Source organism: Onychostruthus taczanowskii, unplaced genomic scaffold (genome assembly GCF_017590055.1).
Source record: "Onychostruthus taczanowskii isolate IOZ18803 unplaced genomic scaffold, ASM1759005v1 scaffold1, whole genome shotgun sequence".
Taxonomy (NCBI): Eukaryota; Metazoa; Chordata; class Aves; order Passeriformes; family Passeridae; genus Onychostruthus; species Onychostruthus taczanowskii.
This window is the reverse complement of record NW_024496525.1, coordinates 32306412-32325984: the sequence shown is the minus strand read 5'-3', so window position 1 is coordinate 32325984 and position 19573 is coordinate 32306412. Positions and strand designations below refer to the sequence as shown.

The following is a 19573-nucleotide window of genomic DNA, read 5'->3' as shown; positions in this document are numbered from 1 at the left end:
TGCAAACAGGAGTTGAAATCACCCCCCTGCCCCATGCAGGTACCAATCTAAACCTCCCCAGAGATTCACCAGCACACAAAGGTTTAAAACCTTTCTTCTTTATTACCTAAACAGCAGGGCTGAGACAGGGTAGAAGGGAGGGAATCAGAGGTGGGACTCACCCTTTGAGCTGGGGTACTGAGTGATCTGCACACAGCCCCCTGAGCCAGACCCTGCTCCTGCAGCACCCTCTGCTTCCCAGAGCACCCTCTGCTTTCCAGGCCAGAGCACCCTCTGCTTCCCAGGCCAGCTCGTGTCCAATGCCTGCCTGTGGCTTTGACAGCTTGGGAGAGGCATGAGAGGAGCCACTGAAGGCACTTCTTTATGTCTTGGGCTGCAATTATTCTGACTTGTTCTCAATCAAGCTGCTGCCTCCTCTTCTCCTGAGAGGAGATTGCACGTTGTGTTCCTGTTTTACCTCTCCTGGTTAAAGTTCTTGGGCTGCTTGGGAGAAGGTTGCTGGGGCAGATGTATGGCCTTCTTTTAAAAAAATAACTAGAAATAAAGCACCATTTTTCCTTTTTGATGGTTGCAATGGCAGGGGGAATATAAGCCAAGGTCTTGCAGACATATCTTTATCTTCTCTGCAGTGTTTCCCCCCCCCCCCCCCCACTTTTTTTTCCTCTATTTCTTTTACTTACAGGTTCTGATGTCAATTTTACCATACAAAATAACCCCAAGCAGACATCAGGTGCTAGCTGAGCAGAATCTAAGATCTAAAAAGCTGTTTGTGCTGGTTCTTTGAAGCTCATGAACTTGCAGTCATTTGTTCTCCTCTCAGATAGCCAGAGCACCGTTTCACATGATCTCCATTAAAAGGATTCCTTTCAGAGAAATGCATGGGATGGTGGGACAATGATAAAGGAACTATGCATCCAACACCTTCATAAGCAGTCCATATTATCATGATATAAGGCCTTGAATACTCAGGCATAACCTCTGTCTGAATACAAACACTATCATAAATCTTGCATGTCAGCCTGTGGGGTTTATGGACTGAATCAAGCTCGCAGGATTAAACTACTGTTTTGATGATTAACCTGGGTTTCAATGCTGCTATTTATTATGTTAGGCAAATAAACTATTTTCTGTTTAAATGAGTTTCCATGTTCTTTTCTACACCTGAGAGTCAAGTGAAGCATTAAGAACCAGCTTTTTGCCCATGGATGAAAAAAATGCGTGAAAGGAAACAAGAAAGCCATTTGCTGTGATTTTACTAATAATAATTTCAAGTGTATAAATATAGCAGCTTGCCAAGCCTTTGGCCAGCAGAGCAGGGTCTGTGCAATAGCTCAGCTTTATTTTAACCTTTGCAGAATAATTCTGAGGAGACTTGAGGAGAAAGATGGTTTGGTATCTAAAGCCTTGACCTGAGACTCACAAGACTTCTGAGTTTTCTGCTGCCCGCACAGATCAATGCATTTCTCTCTCTGCTTTTGCTCCTCATATCAGCAGCTAATAAACTCTGGGTAACCAAATCCAGACACTTGTTTGGTGTTCAGGGTGGATGGAGCACGAGTTTGGTGGGTCCTCAAAGCATTAGTGTGAATGTTCATTGATGTGAAACAAAGGAAAAGAACAAAGAAGGAAAAAGGAGAACAAGTGTTTGCTGGCTGGTGCACAGCAGGGGTGATTTCCTTGCTCTTTGAGGTGGATGATCATGTGTTCCTTGCATGTGGCTGCAGTAGGCTGGGAGCTTTGCACTGATGTTTCTTAGCAGTGTCAGGCTGGAGAACACTGCTACTGCCTCAGAAACCAAGTCCAGCACCTCTGAGCAACGTGTCTTATATGAAGAAAGAAGATGACAAGTCGGGATTGAAATTCCTCCAGGACTGTGACATCTTGCTTCATGCTGGTGTAGTAGAGACTCACAGCAAGGATCAGCACTGCACAAAACAAGAGCCACAGGAGCACAGGCAATCCAGATGATGTCCTGTCATCTGCTGAACGGTGATGAGGAGAAAAAAAGAAAGCAGCATTATTTTAGTGCCATCTTAAACGCTTCCCAAATTTGATCCCCTGCTGATGCCTTTGTCCCAGTGCTCTGGCAGCAGCAGGGTACAGAGGGCTCTGGTGGTGAGCACTTCTGCAGGCATCAGTTAAGTGATAGTGAGTCACACCTCCTGATGGAAGGTGGTGAGTATGAAAGATATCATCTAATGGAGCATTTAAAGAGTTTAATTACATACAATAAGAACAGGATTAGCATAGCTAATGCATGATCTCAACTTCCCCTCCAGCAATTATTTTTTATACCTTCACCCTAAGTGTTAAGTTGAATGCTAGGAGAATATGAAGCTACTTGGCCTTATTATTTAGTGTTCACAGATGCTCCATAAAAGAGCGTTTTATTTCTGTCCTTTTACCTGGTAAGTCAGCTTATTTGGGGCTAATAATGGGAAGAGCCCAAACATGGCTCCATTAACCAAGAGGCATGTTCAGAAAGCTCTGGCAGTTTGAACCACCCTCAGAGTGCTATGTGTGCTAATTACACCAGAACATGCTCTGCACTTGCTCTTCAGCAAGAGGATACTGTAAAGATTTTTCCTGCCTTCAAAATATTTTTCAAATGTGTTTAAAGTGCTGCAGGTTGGGCACAGCACACATGTGGAAATCAGAAGGCTGCATTCAGCCTGCTGACAGCTGTGTCCCAGTCCCTGCCTGTGTGTACCCATCCCTGGGCCTTGGGGATCCAGCTGGATTCAGCTCTGGCTGCTCTGTCTGCCTGCACGGCCATTGCACAGTCGGCACTATTTCATAAAGCACTTAGAGTATTAAACATGCAGCATAAAGCCAAATTCATGCCTGAATAAAACCCATAGTGTGCAGCTATTTTCCTGCCATATGCACATAATCAATAAGGAGATAAAAATGTGGAGTGTATTATTATGGGTAAAGGGCCAACATTAGCTGTAACATATTTAAATTAGCTTCTACTCCGAGCCCTGGAATACACACCAGTCAATTAAACTGTCATACAGATGTACAGAGAGGAAGGTAAAAGTCATAAAACCAAGCCAGAAACACATAATAATGTATCAAAAAGTGTATGGGGAAAAGGTAAAATGTTAATAGGCAGTCATTTTATAGCTAACCAGAAACCAAATCAATGTCCCATAATAGATCTGAGTGAATTATTTGCAGCAAGTAATTTATTCATTTGAATTTAGCCTTTCTTTCTGTTTTCAAATTATCCGTGTGCAGGCTTCAGATTTTATAAATTTTTTTATTTGGCATTATTCTATGAAGGGTTGATATGAAGGTGTTTAGCCAGGGAATTGCTCACCACTTTCTGGTTTTGCAGAGATTTGTGAGCTGGGAGTTGGTGTTTCCCTGGTGAGATTTCCCACACCACAGGCTACAGCTCCTGACTGGGTGCCCCACCTGCCTTTTCCAACGTGGGGCTCAGCTGATGAGCACACTTGGGAGCAGGGAAACCTTCCTGTGGAAGCTGAACAGCTTTTCACATCAACCCTTTCATATGAAGTGCTTGTAACCTTTTTCAACTTTTAAAAAGTTACTTTCCATGGAAAATATCCAGGCAATCTCAAATGTAAAATTGGACTTTCCTTCTCTCCTCTCAATTATGAAATATGTTCTATCCATGAACAGAAGAAAATAATGCAGAAGAGTAATTCCACCTGCAAAATTGTGATGAGCTGTGCTCACAACAGCTTCAGCCCATCACTACATTTAGGTGTTGAAAATCAAATTTGCTTTTCTACATTATAATTAGAAATTTAATGCTTAAATTTGTTAGTTAAATTGCTTGTTGGAAGAGCACAGACCTGTGCCCTGTCTCATGGCAACTCATCTGAGAAAAGCACTGGACCTGAATACAGGAGATTTTGTCTCAGTTCATGCCTTGGGTACACATTTCCACCGTGCCCTGAAGAATATTTGATCTTTGCTTTTTCCCCAGGCCCTTTTCTGGCTGTAGTACCCTGTTTCTAGCCCAATAACAGCCCTAGATGATGCTTCCATTGTCATGAGCATACAGCCCCTCTTCCTGGACAAGAGCAAAAGCTGAGGGATATGGGGACATCTCCCTGAGAGGCTTTTTGGCCTCCCAAAACTACAGCTCTGTGTATATATATGCACATGTGTATAGGTACCCTCTCCCCTTCACTGCCTACAGCAAGGACTGTGTGTTGCCCAGGCCCTCTAGAAATGATCACCATCATCAGAATATCCAGATACCCTCATCTGCTTGGGGGTCTGTGAGGCTGCCAGGCCTCAAAAAAAATCAGAAAAAACCTGATTATTTTTATTATTTCTATCCTGCTGATAGCATATAAATGAATTGTCTCTTCCCCTCATACGAAACTCAGCAGGGAGAACTATTGTTTAGCTTGGGGTGCTTTCCCTGCATATCTTAGTGAGAAACCTGTACCTATTCTAATGCCATAAAATATATTAATTATATTTAATTTAAAAATAGCTTCAGGGATTTAATTTTTGTTTCCACTATTTGTCTTACTAGATGTCTTGTTTAAAATTGCACCAGACCTTGTGCTGATTATGCTGAGAAGAAAAAGCAGCAACCACTGACAACACAAACTGCTGTGTATATGGAGGGTATATTTGCACAGTGCATCCCACCAGCTGCAAAAGCAAACTCAGGTTAATGCTGTGGATGGCTCACAGTTATAATGTGAAAAATTCAACTTACCCACTACGTAGTCACAGCAGGAAATTACTAGAAAACAAAATGAAAATGTTTTTACTTGCCTGGAAAGATCTCTTGGCAGCGAGTGAACAAGAAAAGCCAGAACCCAGCAGTGTCTCTGAAATTGCCTGGCACCTTGGAGATGCTGGGCAACCTCTTACACCACTTTTGGCTCTGGGTGAGGACCTACCCAATCCATGCAAACATGCAGATGCAGGTGCACTTCAGGAAAGTGAGGAAAAATTATTGTGTGTGAGAATTCAGAGGCAGGATTGCTGCTGTTGCAGGGAGGTCAGGAAACAGCTCTGCTAAAACCCCTCCCTATTCCACATAATTCCTAGAAAGGAAAGAATTTAGACCAGCAGGCTGAAAGAATAAAGTCAAGAAAGCACTGTCAGACTAACTTTCATCAACAATATCCTGAAAATGTGTCTGCTGGGCAGCCAGGCCCAGACACAATCCAGGATGAAAAGTCCTGGATTGGAAACGGAAAAATTTCAGTGGTGCCAGAAACCTTCATTTTACCAGCCTTAGTGTGAGTAATATTGTGTGGATAAACAGCAAATAATCTAAATCACAGACTGCTTGCAACACAGAATACTAATTATGGGTTTGAACATTTCTCATGTCTCTATGAACAAGAGTCAGAGTCTTCTCCATGCTTGCAGCTCGCTGCATGAGCTTCAGCGTGCCTTTGCTGAAGTCAGAGCCAGGGGAGACCAGCCTGGCCCCTGGGCTGGGCTGACTGCAGGATTCCCAGTGCTGATGGGAATGGTGCATGGACTCTGGCAGAGGGTTGGGGGAGTTAGTAATTCCCATCAGAATCCTGCTCTTGAGCAGTCAGATGAAAGCTTCGAGGAATTTAAGGCTGGCTCACTGAGTCTCTCCCAGAGTTCAGTTTGGTGGGAAAGCCCAGGCCGTGTCAACAAGCTTATCAAGAAACAGCTTCCCTTTCATGCATCCCAAACAATGTATTGCCAAACAAATGAGAGTTCTGTTTATAGACACAGCAGATGCCAATGCTTATTTTCAGAAGCTGTAGCAGTCCAAACAGGTGGCTGACATAGAAATTTTACCATTCTGCCACCTGTGTTTTGACCAACTGACATATCAAACTCATGTAATTTTAGTTCTCTACCAATAAATACAATTTTCTTGGTTGGATGTGTTTGGGAAAGTCAGAAGGTAACACCAATTATTATTTGGCATGGCATTCAGCACGTGCAGAAGTGCAAACTGGATCCTTGTGCCAGACCTCTGCTGAAGGTCACTCCCAGTTGACCTACTTGCAGTATTTTGGCTCATGAATGAAAAGACCAGAGGTTTTGTTAGCTGTGTAAGTGCTTGGGTGCCTTTGTTGGCAGAAGTTATCACATCCTGGCTGCTAGGCTCAGACCTCTGCTGCTGTATTCTGTGGCATGCTGGTTACCCACAGTGACATAATTATGTTTAAATTTGGTCTGAGTGGAAACCTTGCTCTGGGAAAGCCCTGGGGCCCAGCCAGGCCCAGGGTGTACAATGTCCCCTGTGGGGGCTGACTCAGGATTCACTGTGACAGCAGCTGAGCGTGAGGCAGGAGCCTGTGTACTCCCAGGGCAGCCAGGCACATGGACCAGAGCAGTTCTGCAGAGCAGAGCAAACATCATCCATCCTCTGCTCCGTGCTGAGCTGAAAGTCACAAATTACCAGAGGGGGAAGCTGATGTGGACAGACAGACTGGATGTTAAAAGCTGGAAAGGTCACGCCAAAATTCCTGATTGCTTGAGCATACCATGTTCAATGACTTCTTCTGGCTCACGAAATCGAACCCTTCGCTCTGCTCTCCGCTTTTCCCCCACAGCTTGGTCCACAGGTGGCCTTTTCCTCAGTATGGAAGGAGGAGAGCTGCTGTCATCTGGCTAAAGAGTTGATCAAAACACAGAACACATGACCATTCAAACAGGGTGAAGAATCTGGGTGAACTTTTGATCTTTAGTGGATGTGTTACCGTGTCCCTCGAGGGAAAATGTAACACCTCTGCTTGGACATAGCCAGACCACTGTAATATTTACAGCCAAACAAAAGGGATATTCCTATATTGCCATTCATCTGCAGTACTCTAAAGCTGTATTCTCAGGGAAAAGGCCAGGTAAAGCAAGGGACAGCAAAATGTTCAGAAGGATTTCTCTAAATTGTAACAAATATTTGCTGAAGGTGGCTGCTCAGCAGCCTTGGGCTGTTCTTGGAAGAACATAAATGTGATATGAAATATATGAACCATATCATTTAGAGCACCTTTGAAATGTTCTGAGCTAAGCAGTTCCATTCAGAATGCAGCATTATCGTTTCAGCAACTGGGACTGTGCAGCTGATTTGGGTTTGGGCACTCCTGATGGCTACAAGAAGGTAATTTATTTGCATTTCAATATAACAATTATGCTGTTGCTCTGGTTTTTGCTTGGAAACCACATTTAGTCTTTGACAACACAATCATAATGCTGTGGATTCTTTGAAATTACAAGAAACAGAGCTGCAATAACATTAATAACTCACTGTTCTGCATGGGAGTGCTCCCGCAGTCAACTGCCCAAAATGAATCCAAAGAACCTTGATTCAGACACCCACTGTCCTCTGGCAGTAGAGAGCTGATAGCAATTTTTCTGCTTTTCAAAGTGAGGAGTAGAGATTCTTAATGATTTATTTTTGAGACTGAAGTAATCTTCTCTAGCCCTTTCCATCTTTCCCCTCTGTTCCTCTGCTAGATAATTATTTCTTCTGGATTTCTCTCTGCTCCCTTCCCCCCCCCACCCCTTGTTTGTTGTTCCACCACTCAGTGATTGCATGCTCCTTAATTCAGTTCTGCTCCTTGCTTTAATCTTTCTACTCCTCAAATATCTACTTTTGTCCTTTTTTAGACACAGATGCCATTGCCTTGCCTTCTTGTTGGATGCTTTCCCCATGCTCACCACTTCACACATCCACTCCTTGGGCTGCAGAAGCAGGATTAGGTCCCATTGACTGCAATCTGGGGATGTCAGACCCCAGAGTAAAGGGGATAAATAGGTTTTCTTACACATCACATTCTGGATAACCTCAAAAGACATATTATATAGCCATCAGGAACTGCCATGGGGTGAGGAATGTCGTCAGCTTTGATTCCTTCTCCTGAGAGATTCATAAAACCAATCTCATCACTGCTAAGGATGCTTTCTCTGATCCTGGGGTCATATCACCTCTGTCTCATGACTGGGGACAGTGTGTGTTGGAGCTCTCTGTTTTTCATTCATCAGCTAAGAAGCTGGAAGCCCCATTCAGGTTATGGAAAACCTGGATTTCACTTATTTCTGAGTCCAAAGAAATACAAAGCTATGTCTTGTATATACGCCCTCATCATCAGGGTTATGGTGCACACACAGGAGCAGGGAATCTCAGTCTCTGCCACTGGAGCTGTCTTGTTTGGCCTTGAATAATTAAATATTCATTGAGCTAAAGAAAGAAAGAAAGAATGACTTTACAGCCTCGTGTTTGGCTGCTCCCTTGGGGGTGGCAGAAGTCTGCTCCTATCCTTGCTCCAATTAATACTTAATATGTAATACTTAAATATTCATTGGAGCGGTCACTGGGAGCAGGGTCTCTCATCTACCAGGTGAATACCCCAATCCCTCTGCAACAGCCACACACACACTTACTCACATAATGAATATTTGATTCTTCTGTGTAAAATGAAATAGGTTTAGGGAGACACAGCCCAGCTCAGGCTAGGGGTGGTTGTAGCTATAAGGGCTTCTCCTGTGGCACGACCAAGGAAACTGAACCTTAATGTTTGAAGAGATTTATAATTCCAAGTGCATCTGTTGTCCATATGAGCTTTTCCAAACACTTAGCAGTGACATCACATCAGAAGAGAAAAACATGAAACAGCTTGCTTGTTGGATAGCACCTAGCCAAGGAAGACCTTAAAAAGGAAGTGATTTCATGATATTCACTAGCCTTTAATAGCTTACAGAAATCAAAGCTACGCATTGTCAGAACAAACAAAACACTGTCCCCTCAGACAGAAATCTGGTGTTAGCACACTGTGACAAGAGCTGGAAACCTACCAAAGTGATAGCTGGAAAACTGTATGACCCTAAAAGCAACCCATTTGTAACAAGCTCCAGGCACTGGACACAGGGACTTCATCACCCATGGGAAGATTACTTACCTGCAGCTCTTTGGCACTAGGATCAGAAAGTGAGGCTGGACATATCTGGGACATGTACTCTGGATGCCAACATGAAGCCTCCCACATGAAGCTTTGGATGGAAAGCCTCTTGCCCAGAAACTGAGAAGGACCAGGGAAAAGCGTCCAGAGACCCCTGAGCAGCGGGGACGGAGCCGGCAGCGGCACCGCACAGGCGGGAGCGGCCGCGGAGGACAAGGAGTGCAGAGAAGAGTTTGTGTCCTTTGTACCAGGGCTGGCGTGGGAAGGATGAGATGTACTCAGGAGCCAAAAATAGCACCCAGTGATAATACTGCCTGTGCAGCTGGAAGCAGGGCTGTCCTGGCAGCGGGAGAGGGCCTGAATGGAGCAAGTCACAGATAAACACCTACGTGTTTGCTTTGTCTGAATGTGAATTTGGGGGTGGTTTTTTTTGGGTAGCAATTGCTGCATTTCTGCGATCATGTTGGTTTCCTTTCCAGAATCCATTCCCAATCACAAAAATCTTGCAAGTGGGATTGCTTTTAATCCTTCTTCCGTTCAAAATATGTGGGTAAAGTCACCAGCAAATTACAGAAATATAGTGGGATGACAGATATCTCCCTCCAGAACAGTTATGGCCTCACTTTATATGTTTTACAAATTAAATCCATTATTATAGTAATAAAGTGGGATTTAAACATTTGACATTTCTACTCATATTATAATAAGATTATTGATAGAAAGAGAGGTGATTTACTGTTCAAGAGGCTTTAACAGTCCCTTGTCAAATGCTGAAGGCTGGCCGTCATCAAATATACAATTTTTAGTTAGAAATACCTGCCATGATTGCTGAAATATACTGGTTTGTTGTCCCTGCAAGCACAACCTTGTGTTTTTTTTTTTTTTTTTTATTTGCAGTGCTGTTGATGATTCCTCTCCGTGTGTGGAGACACGAGGCTTGACTCTATTTCAGAAGGCTGATTTATTATGTTAAATATTATATTAAAATGCTACATTAAGACTATACTAAAAGAACAGAGAGATCAGAAGGCTCAACAAGAACGAACAGAACAGAATAGAATAACAAAAATCCTGTGACTGCTCACAGCCTTGGCACAAGTGGCTGTGATTGGTCATCAATAGAAAACAATCCACATGGACCAATCATGGATGCACCTGTTGCATTCCACAGCAGCAGATAGAAACTGTTTACATTTCTCTCCTGAGGCTCCTCAGCTTCTCAGGAGAGGAAAAATCCCAGCAAAGGATTTTCTATAATATCATAGCTACACAGTGCCATGTGTAATGTACATGGTTTGGTTTTATAGCAGGTGGTTGGATGGATATTTCCATGTCATGTTCAGGCTGGCCCTCGCTCTGCAGTGCAGAGAGGGTGGCAAGATGCTCATACAGGCTCTGGGAACCAGAGGGCACAGCTGCTCGGTGGGCTTCACTACTTACTCCCTTCCTTTCAGGGATATGGGGAATGGGTGAGTAGATGGAAAGGTTTGGGATCCTCCCCCAGAGAAAACTGGGCCAGAGCAGCAGAGGAGGCTTCTGTGGCTGATGTGGGGCCAGCAGACCCCTCAGGACTTGCTGCCTCTTGCAGCTCAGCCTCTGCATGGGTGTACTGTCCTCAAGCCTGCCCTCAGTGACATAGCATCCAAGTGGACGGGAATAGATTTGGCTGGTCTAGGGCTCTCCACTGAATACACTGTATCTAAATGCCCCCCGAAGAAAATTACCTTACCTTCTCTTTCCTGTGCATTGGGGTGATAGAGGGCTTTTCCTCATGCTGAAACCAGCTCACAGCAGCAGGCCTTGTGAAATGCTTCCAAAATCTCCTCTCTGCTGTGTCCTGCAAGTGTTCCCCAGAGGTTATTTCAGGAAACCTAGGATGGCTTTTGGTGGGGAAAAGACAGTCTTTAAGATTTTATTCATAGTAGATCCTAGAGAGAAAGGTGTCAAAACCTGTGAAACCATGGTGCCTGGCTTCTCTGGCCCCTCCTTCCTCCTGTTGTGATAATCACTTACTACAATTCATGTAAAAGAAACTTATCTGCCTGCTTTGGCCAGAAAAAACTGATGAAGGTGGGATTAGGGAACTCAAACTCTAGTCCTCATCTAGTTTTGAGTTTTCCATGGGAATTGTCTCGTTTATTTTTATTAGTGTCACCCAGCAAGGCACGTAAGAAGGTCTTGTGCAGCCTCTTATTCCTGCAGAGTGGGGCAATGCATTTGTCAGCTCTTAGATCCAAAGGAAAAACCTTGTTCATGTCTTTTTCACTGAACCTGGCTTTGTTCAAAGGAAGATTTTACAGTTTTCTAAGTATTTGGTCAAAGATATTTTGGTAATTAAAAAAAAAAAAAATCAAAAACCCACCAGTGCAGAAGTTGATGGGACTTGTTGTATCCAAGAAATGGACATATGGAGACAACATTTATATTTTTTCATGCCAGAAACCATTTCTTTTCAGTTCTAGATTCCCCTAAAATGTAAAATTCTTTTTTTTTTGTTGTTCATTTGATTGAAAAATAATTGGGCAGCTTATAAATGTTTTCATGAAAGATTGCTATCTAAATGCCAGGGATGATAATTTCATAGCGGCATTCTCACTTTTATCTCCAGAAGTGCTAATTATATTGATAGTAATGGTTGTAAATGCTTGAATAATTAGTAGTTACCTGGGCACTCAAGTTTCAGTGGATAAAGATGTCAGGAGTTCAAATCTCATGACAGGGACAGTTCCATTCCTACTAAGTGCTTTTGATTGTAGTTTAACAACCTAAAATTGAATATATGTTAGGAATAAAACACAGCCCAATGCTTAAAGTAAAAGAATCAGGGCAAATAACTTCTCTAGCCTCTGAAATCACTGGTAATAAACAATAGTTACTATAGTGGAATGATTTCTGCATTAGAAGCTGTAAGAATTTCCTTTAATATTGCCCTTCTTTTTAAAGTAATTTTTCATCTAAGATTTGATCTCATTTCATGCAAAGTACATCAGAAACAATGCTGGACAAATAATTCATAAATGAATTATTTAACTTGTGAGTGTCACCTCTATTTCTTTCAGCTAATTGTTCACAAATAGATAGTGACTTTTCTCAATGTATTCATTATTCAGATTTATTCAGTGGATAATTGCTGGGAGTAATTCTTTGTCTGTAGATTGCTTGGAATCATTTTGCTGTGAACATTTAATAGTAAAAATCTATCCAGACTTTCAATAAAAGACAAACTAAAATTATCTATAACTACTGATGTAGCCCTTAAACATGAACAATATAATGCAGTCTTAAAGAGCAACACCAACATTTTAATCAAGACAGCCACTACTTCCCATGCTACATAGGAGAGAAAGCAAAAACATTTCAACTCTCTGTGTAGCACTGACACTGAATGGTGCACATTGTATATGCAAATAAGTTTTTACAAGAAAAGGGTTGCTTAAGTGTTTGCTCAGCAGAAAAACAAAACATGCCTAAACAAAACATGATTGACTTCCCAGAGAATAAATATGAACAGTCCACACAAAGGAATTAACTGCACAGCCAGTATTTTTTCTGCAATACCTCAGTGGAAGATGTCTAGGAAATAAACATAACATGATAAAACAATTTTACACTCAGAGGATAGCCGTGTAACCATATGAACTCTTTTCCATTTCCTTCTGTGGGAATAAATATTTTAGACAAGCAAAGTACTTTGTAAATGATGCCTTTGTGGGGATTCGTCTGGCCTGGTTCAATTATTCTGAAACCTAGCAATTTTCTCATATCATTGAATCTGCTTTTATTGCAAATAGGGTCATAGAAATAGTCACTCATTGCAATAATGGACTTCGTTTATCTTAACTATTAACACTTCCAGTAGTTTTACACACACACACACACACACACACATATATATTCAATATTTATGGATATGCACAGTGCATATATATTAATAATGAAGTAACTTTATCTCAAACAATCTGAAAACAAAATCACGTAATACCATACATTGTGGGGTGCAGTGGTAACTGGAAGCAGCATATCAGGATAACAGAACAGAAAAGGAATAAATAAATTAGAGGGGAGTCTTCCATATCTTCCTCAACTTCCAGAGTGTCAATTGAGCCTTTGTTCAGTATTCCACCTTTCGCGGTTCTGTGTACTCTTGATTAATAATTTAGAGATGCACCTTTTGGAAGCAGGGTAAGTTTTGTGTTTGCCAAGAGTGATTTTCCACTAGTCAGGGAGTACATCAGGAAATAAAACAGCAAATTGCCCCACAGAGTATAATTAACTGTTGCCTTCTTCCTTTTTGTGCCTCTGGAGAAACAGATTTACTGCTGAGAGTTCTGGGACACCCATGAGATGTCATACAGCACCATTTCTTCTCCTCAACCTTCCAGTAAAGAAAGCACTGTGTAAATCCCAGCCTCAAGACAAAACTCAGCTCTTTGGACTGCATGTTTCCATTCCACATCCAGAAGGATCATGATTTGTCTGGTGATCAATCAAAAATGAGGCTTTTTCATGGAGTTGAAAAAAAAAAAGACCAACAGCAAAGCATAACGGAAACAGCACTGAATGGGAAGATGATCTGATAACACTTGGTGTGTGTAGCCAGCCAGGATGAAAGCAATCAGTTTTCCTTCCTGTATATCTGTTAGTTCCTGTGATGGCCAGGGAGTGTATCCAGGTGTGTTTTGCCCAAGGAAGTGCAATTGTGATCAGTGCAAAGTGCAGCACCAACAACCCCTGTGTGCTCCATGAAGGACCCATGAGTTACCATCCCAGTGGGGCCTCTTTGCCCTTTATTTGTTATTGCTCTGTGCTAGAGGCTTTCATGGTCACACAGATCTGTAAGCACCCCTTTGGTGCAGGTGGGCAGACCTGGGCCATTCACCTGTGGGCCTGGATTGCTAACCTTTGTAAAAATTGGATTGGGGTGGTGCTGCTGCACGTGGCCATCTGATCCATCACAGCAGAACTCACTTCTGAAGGCAGTCATGGCACTATTTGCAGATGTAGCATCTCAGGATGGCTTTGGTTGGAAAAGGTCTTTAAGGTCAGTGAGTCCAAGTGTCAACCCAGCACTGCCAAGGCCACCACTAAAGCACGTCCCTAAGTGCCACATCTAAATGTCTTTAAAATACATTCAAGGACCGTGACACAACAGCTTTCCTGGGAAATCTGTTCCAGTGCTTGACAACCCTTTTGGTGAAGAAATTTTTCCTTATATCCAATCTAAACCTTCCCAGGTACAATCTGAGGCCTTTTCCTCTTGCTCTATTTCTTGGGAGAAGAGGCCAACGCCCCCATCTACAATCTTTTTCCAGGTGGTTGTTGGGAGTGAGACAGTTTCCCCTGAGCCTGATTTTCTCCAGTCAAAATTGAAGCTGCTTCCTCAGCTGCTTCCCATAAGTCTTGTGCTCCAGACCCTTCCTCAGCTCCATTCCCCTTCTCTGGACCTACTCCAGCACCTCAATATCTTACTTGTAGTGAGTGGCCTAAAACTGAAAACAGGACTCAAGGTGCAGCCCTACCAGTGCTGAGTACAGAGGGACCGTGTAGCAAATTCTTCAAAGTGATGATCATGTTCCTGGAGCTGTGGCACCAGTTTAAAATCCACATTGTGCGCAGGTTTTTCCTGTTTTAAACTGGGCTGTTTTCTAAGATAAAGATAGAAGCACGGAGCAGAGTGTTGCAGAGTTTTGCATTATGGTGAGAACATCCCTGCTGCAGGGCAGAGCAAGCTCTGCTCTATTTGGACTAACTGGAAGTGATTTAACTCTGTTGAGGAATTTGGTCTCAATTTATTCCTGGCATGAGTTCATTGACTTATAAAAGGCATGGATCTGTATCCATTTCTTAAAATTGCCTCCCTTATTCACGTGTCTTTCCGGGTAGACGTTACAAATAACCACAGAGGACTTGTGATGATATATAGTAAACATAGAGAGAATTTCTGGCTGCTGAAATGAACTTTCTAAATAATTACAGAATGATTCCACATCCATTTCATAATTAGACTCCTGAGATTGCAGCCAAGCTATTATTTGTGATTCAACATGCATTTTTCTTTTAGCAATGTCCCACTGCCATTAGGTTTATTCCACCCGAGGCTTTCTAATTTGTTCTGATCATCCTGTCACTGGGGCCCAAAATGTAAAATATGTATTGATCAAATAAGAGTTACCAAGAAACCAAATGCTAATATCTGCTGTTGGCTCACTGATTCCAAATCAGTCAGTCCTGTTGATGTGGGATGTGGGAGATGGACAGGGCTGGAGTCAGTGAGGTCATTCTGAGGCAGCTTTTGTTACGCACTCATTGTATTTCAGGAACAAAAACTAGTGGAACTGTAACTTCTGCCCACAGCATTTGGGCTGCTGTTGATGGCAGGGCTGCCATCAGCCATGAGGTGAATTTGGAGAAACCCACTGCCAGCAGGAGGACATCTGAACTGGCATAAAAGAGAAAAAGCATGCAAAGAAAACGCGTTAGAAGTAGGGAAAGTAGAATTATCTTCAGGAGTTCTATTTTAGCAGTAATCACTCTGTGCTTGATGTTGTGTTCATTGGGGCTTCCTGCCCATGTTCCTTGATGAGTTTTGACCTGAGGAGAAATCCAGCTAGGATGACTGCAGGTTGCAGCCTCAAAAGTGGATTAGTGGTTTTGTCTTAATCCCAGGTATCAAAAGACTCCAAATTACTTCTGTGAGCCACTGTGCCTCCCCTAAAAAGGATTTTAGAAACCTGGCAGCCATTAATGCCAAACTGGCCCTGAGAGGGGCAACAAGCAGGGCTGACAGCAGTGGGAAGGGAAGGAGCCGAGGGAATCACAAAGCACCAAGGCAACTACACAACATGATTTGAGGGCACTGATGTAAATGCACTTGAGATCCATTTGTAGTGTCACCTTGGAAGAGGATTAGATTAGATTAATGACATGAAAGAACAGAAAAATGGAGAAAAGAGCAGATTGAAGTGTAACAAAAGCCCAAATGAGTACAAAACCCCCATGAATTGGAAAGCATTTGGATGATGATATTGGATGATAAAGATTATAAAAAGAAAGTGGCAAATCCCTCAGTCATTGGCAGCTGATTTACATTAATGTTAAGTCTATTAATGATGATATTTGTTTTTCTAATTAGTATGTAAGTCTCTCTCCTCCACCTCTCCAAGCCCTAGAGACTGGTGATTTCAGAGAAAAACAAATAGGTTTAACAAAAAGTAATTGGTACAATTTTCAAAACCGGCTGAGAGCTTTTGGAGCTTATATTCAATTTCATCTCAGTTTAAGCTGAGGCAAAGAAAATAAGCAAGGGAAAATTCAGGCAGAACATCAAAGTACGCTTGTTGGCAGCAGGCTATACAGATAAATCAGGTTGAAAGCCAGTTATGCTTTGCAGAGGCAAGCTGAATATTTAAGTTGTGCTTTCATCCCAAAGCAGAGCATCCTTTGGCATTCCTGCAAGAGATTGTAGCATCCTGCTCATACCAGGACAAGTTGTGTCTTACAGTGGGGTAGCTGAGAGTAGGATGTGCTTTGAGAGAAGAGTGGGAAAACACGGTCTGGCTTTGACCCCTGGCAGGTTTGAATCAGAATCTTTGAGTGCAATGCCCCTAAGATGCAACTTCTTATAAGCTACCTGCTAACAGCTCATCTGTGTCTCTTTCTCCCCCATTCTCTCCTTCATTCTTATCAGAAATTTGGTCCAGGACAAGGAAACCTCTCAGCTTAAATTAATATGCTGGTCAGAATGATCTCTGCCTCAACAAATGCATTTTTTTCTGATGTGGAGCATTTTCATCGGTATATTTTTCATCATCTCAAATGTAAGAGCCTTTCAATCAGTCTCCTCAATGAAACAATAAAAATTACTTTGCCTTTTCTTTTAAAGGCAGAGAAATGCAAAGGCAAGGAATGAAGCTTCATGGGACTGGTGTGGAGGTGCTGAGATAATAGTGTCTGAAGGGAGAAACGTGGAAGCTGAGCTCTTGGTCTGTTATGTGATTCTGACTGCATGGCTGTTCCCTGACAAAGACAAAACTTTTGGGTACACTGAGCTGGTGCAGTGTCTTGCATTCTCTCTTTCATGCATTATACCCACTCCAGCAAGTGTTTGTGGAAGAAGTTTTGAGACTGGTGTGTTCCTATAGTTAGCATTTCTTCCTATGCTTGGAAATTTGGGAAAATATTAAATTGTTTCTGGAGCATACTGGGCCAAAAGGCTCTTTGCAACTCTAAAGTGAAGATGATGGAAAACCCACCACTCTTCCTTCTCAGAAGTTCTCTCCTGCCTTTGAGACACCTCTGTAGATCTGAAATATATTTTCCTGACACTCCTGCTTTAGGCAAGGTTTGTTACTTGCTGTGTGGATAATGCCAGAACTGGGAAATACTGTCAACAACTTCTATGGTACATTTGACAGCGCAAATCAAAAGGTTCTTAGCAAGGGATGCTCCAGGAGCCACCACTCTGTCATGTCTTTCAGGAGGATCCAGTGTGAGCCAGAATCAGTCAGAGATTTAGACTAAGAAGTGCCAGGTTAAACAAAGCTGGTGGGTTTGCTCTCTTCTGTGCTCTCCATTGTCATTTCAGAAAGGAGACCTTCAGCTCCATTGCCTTTACCAAATCAAGTAACTGCAAAGCAGCAAAATGACACTCTTTTTTTTTTTTTTTTTTTTTTTTTTTTCCCCTGGGAATATGAAACATAAATAAAAAATACAGAGGAGGAAAAAGGGAATTCTGAGAATTTCGAGCAGGTGGCATTGGTAGCTGTCACCTTTACTTGTCAGTTCAGAGTTTGATTTTGGGGCAGCATGTGGTGGAAATGGGCTGGCACTGGAGAGAAGAAGTTAGTGCTCCATGTAGCAAACATCTCACAGAACTCCAAGCTATCTGCTTATCTCTTTTACAAAACCAAGGCTGAAAATGTCTTGGGGATGATTTCTTCTAAATCTTGGCACTACCCCAGCTCATGCAGTGGTAGTTCTGGCCTTCTATCTGAAATCTTTATTTGTTCCCCAAAAAGTAAAGTAGCTGCTCAAGGATGGACATATAGAACTTTGTAAATTCAGACACTTATCAAAATCTTTTATTGCAAAACATACTCATCTGAATCATGATCCATTCATTCCAGGTACTTTATCTGAGCAAAACAGAGTTTAATCCCCAGGTTTTGGTACATCATTAGGAAGGGAACATGGAGCTTTCCTGATACACACCATGTTAAGCAGATCAAACCTCCTTTCTGGAGGTAAAATGGGTTGTTTGGGATTTGAAATGTTGATAAGCTTCTTTTCAACATTCATGGAAAAAATGTGCTCTAGGGAAAGCGATTAACACATTGCTCTTATACTGAAAAATTCTAAAAAGTCTGGTGAGTTATTTTATAGCAGCTCCTAATAAGAGTTACTATTGTCCATAAATAATGTGCTCAAATTCATCAGCCTTGTTTAAGACCAGAGCTGTACAAGAGCTGCAGACGCTGGCAAAGAGACTGTTCCTACCCTGCAGTCTGTATAAACTGAAGGAGCAATGCCGCTTTACACCAGCACAAAGATCTGGCCCACACTTTTCAGGGAGGCTGAATATAGAACACAAAGGAAAAGAAGCCAAGAAGCTGCAGTGTTTTGACAGGAACAGGTTAAGCAGTTTAACGACAGAGGCTCTCTCCACACTGGCCTGTGCAGCCTAGAACACACAACCCTTTTTAGACGTACCTGTTGGTCACGATGAAAAATGTAGGCAGCATCTCACACTGACATGTCTGGCTTGGGAGGCCTGCTCAGAAAAATCCCTCATCAGGGCAGCAGCTGTCTTCTTCCCCAGGGCAAATTCCTTTAAAGCTGTCAAAGATGCTGTAATCAGACTAGGTCATCAAAACCGGTCCTCCTGAGGACTGGAAATAAGATCCAGAGATGAGCATTCAGCTACATGGGCAAGGTCTAAAACACTAAAGTTTCCATTGAAATTAAATGAAGAGACTGTAATTGCTGTGAAAGAAAAGAGAAGCAATCATTGGGAGAGCCCTGAAGCTTTCAGAGCACCTCCTGAAATGATGCTTGCTGGGAAGCAGGGATCTGTGTACTGAATAACAGAATCTGATAACTGAGCACAGCTTTTACAGAGAAAACAACTTTGATAACTGCTGGAGCATTTGACTCTGTGGCTCCTGGAGAGGCAAATTTTAATTGAGATTTCACCACACAGCTGAGTAGTTTTATTACCAAGTTAAATAAAAAAGGCTAATAAAGTAATAAAAATGGATTCTTTGCATTCTTGACTTCAAAACACAGATCTGTGGTCAATATGCTTAATAATTTGTAAATAGAGTGAAATAAAGCACAAATAGCCATGGTGACCATGGAGAGGGGATTGCTGTGAGCTTTTACCCTCCCTTTCACTTTTGCTTGCATTAGCAGCATTTCAGTTTCCATAAATAAGGTAAGGTAAAGCAAATGAACTGAGTTCCTCTCTGTGCAATGTTTACTGCTGTTACTGGAGTTACATCTGGGACAAATTTGACTTGGATTTTACTAAACTCTGTCTTGGATAAAATAAAAGGCTATCGGTGTACTTGATTTTAGCTGTATTTATCATAAATTATTTACAGTGTCTCTGATTTTAAGTGATTGATCCCTGCCTGAGGAATAGTATCAGAGTAAACAGATAAAAACTTGTCCTTTATGCTTCT

The 19573-nt window shown here is 42.2% G+C and overlaps 1 protein-coding gene across 2 annotated transcripts; it reads right to left on the bottom strand.

The window, feature by feature from the left end:
• Positions 1-637: 637 nt before the first annotated feature.
• Positions 638-18707, bottom strand: CUNH14orf180 (chromosome unknown C14orf180 homolog). Of its 2 annotated transcripts, XM_041402652.1 has the most exons (6): positions 18600-18707; positions 11556-11656; positions 10621-10771; positions 6480-6606; positions 4712-4738; positions 638-1982 (listed from the first exon to the last, which is right to left on the bottom strand). In XM_041402652.1, exons 3-6 carry the CDS (start codon positions 10636-10638, stop codon positions 1780-1782), a joined length of 375 nt encoding a protein of 124 aa, XP_041258586.1. In that variant the 5' UTR covers positions 10639-10771; positions 11556-11656; positions 18600-18707; the 3' UTR covers positions 638-1779. The 2 variants fall into 2 exon arrangements, with proteins under 2 accessions (XP_041258586.1, XP_041258575.1); XM_041402641.1 differs by lacking the exons at positions 10621-10771; positions 11556-11656; positions 18600-18707 and adding an exon at positions 8892-9120.
• Positions 18708-19573: the final 866 nt, after the last annotated feature.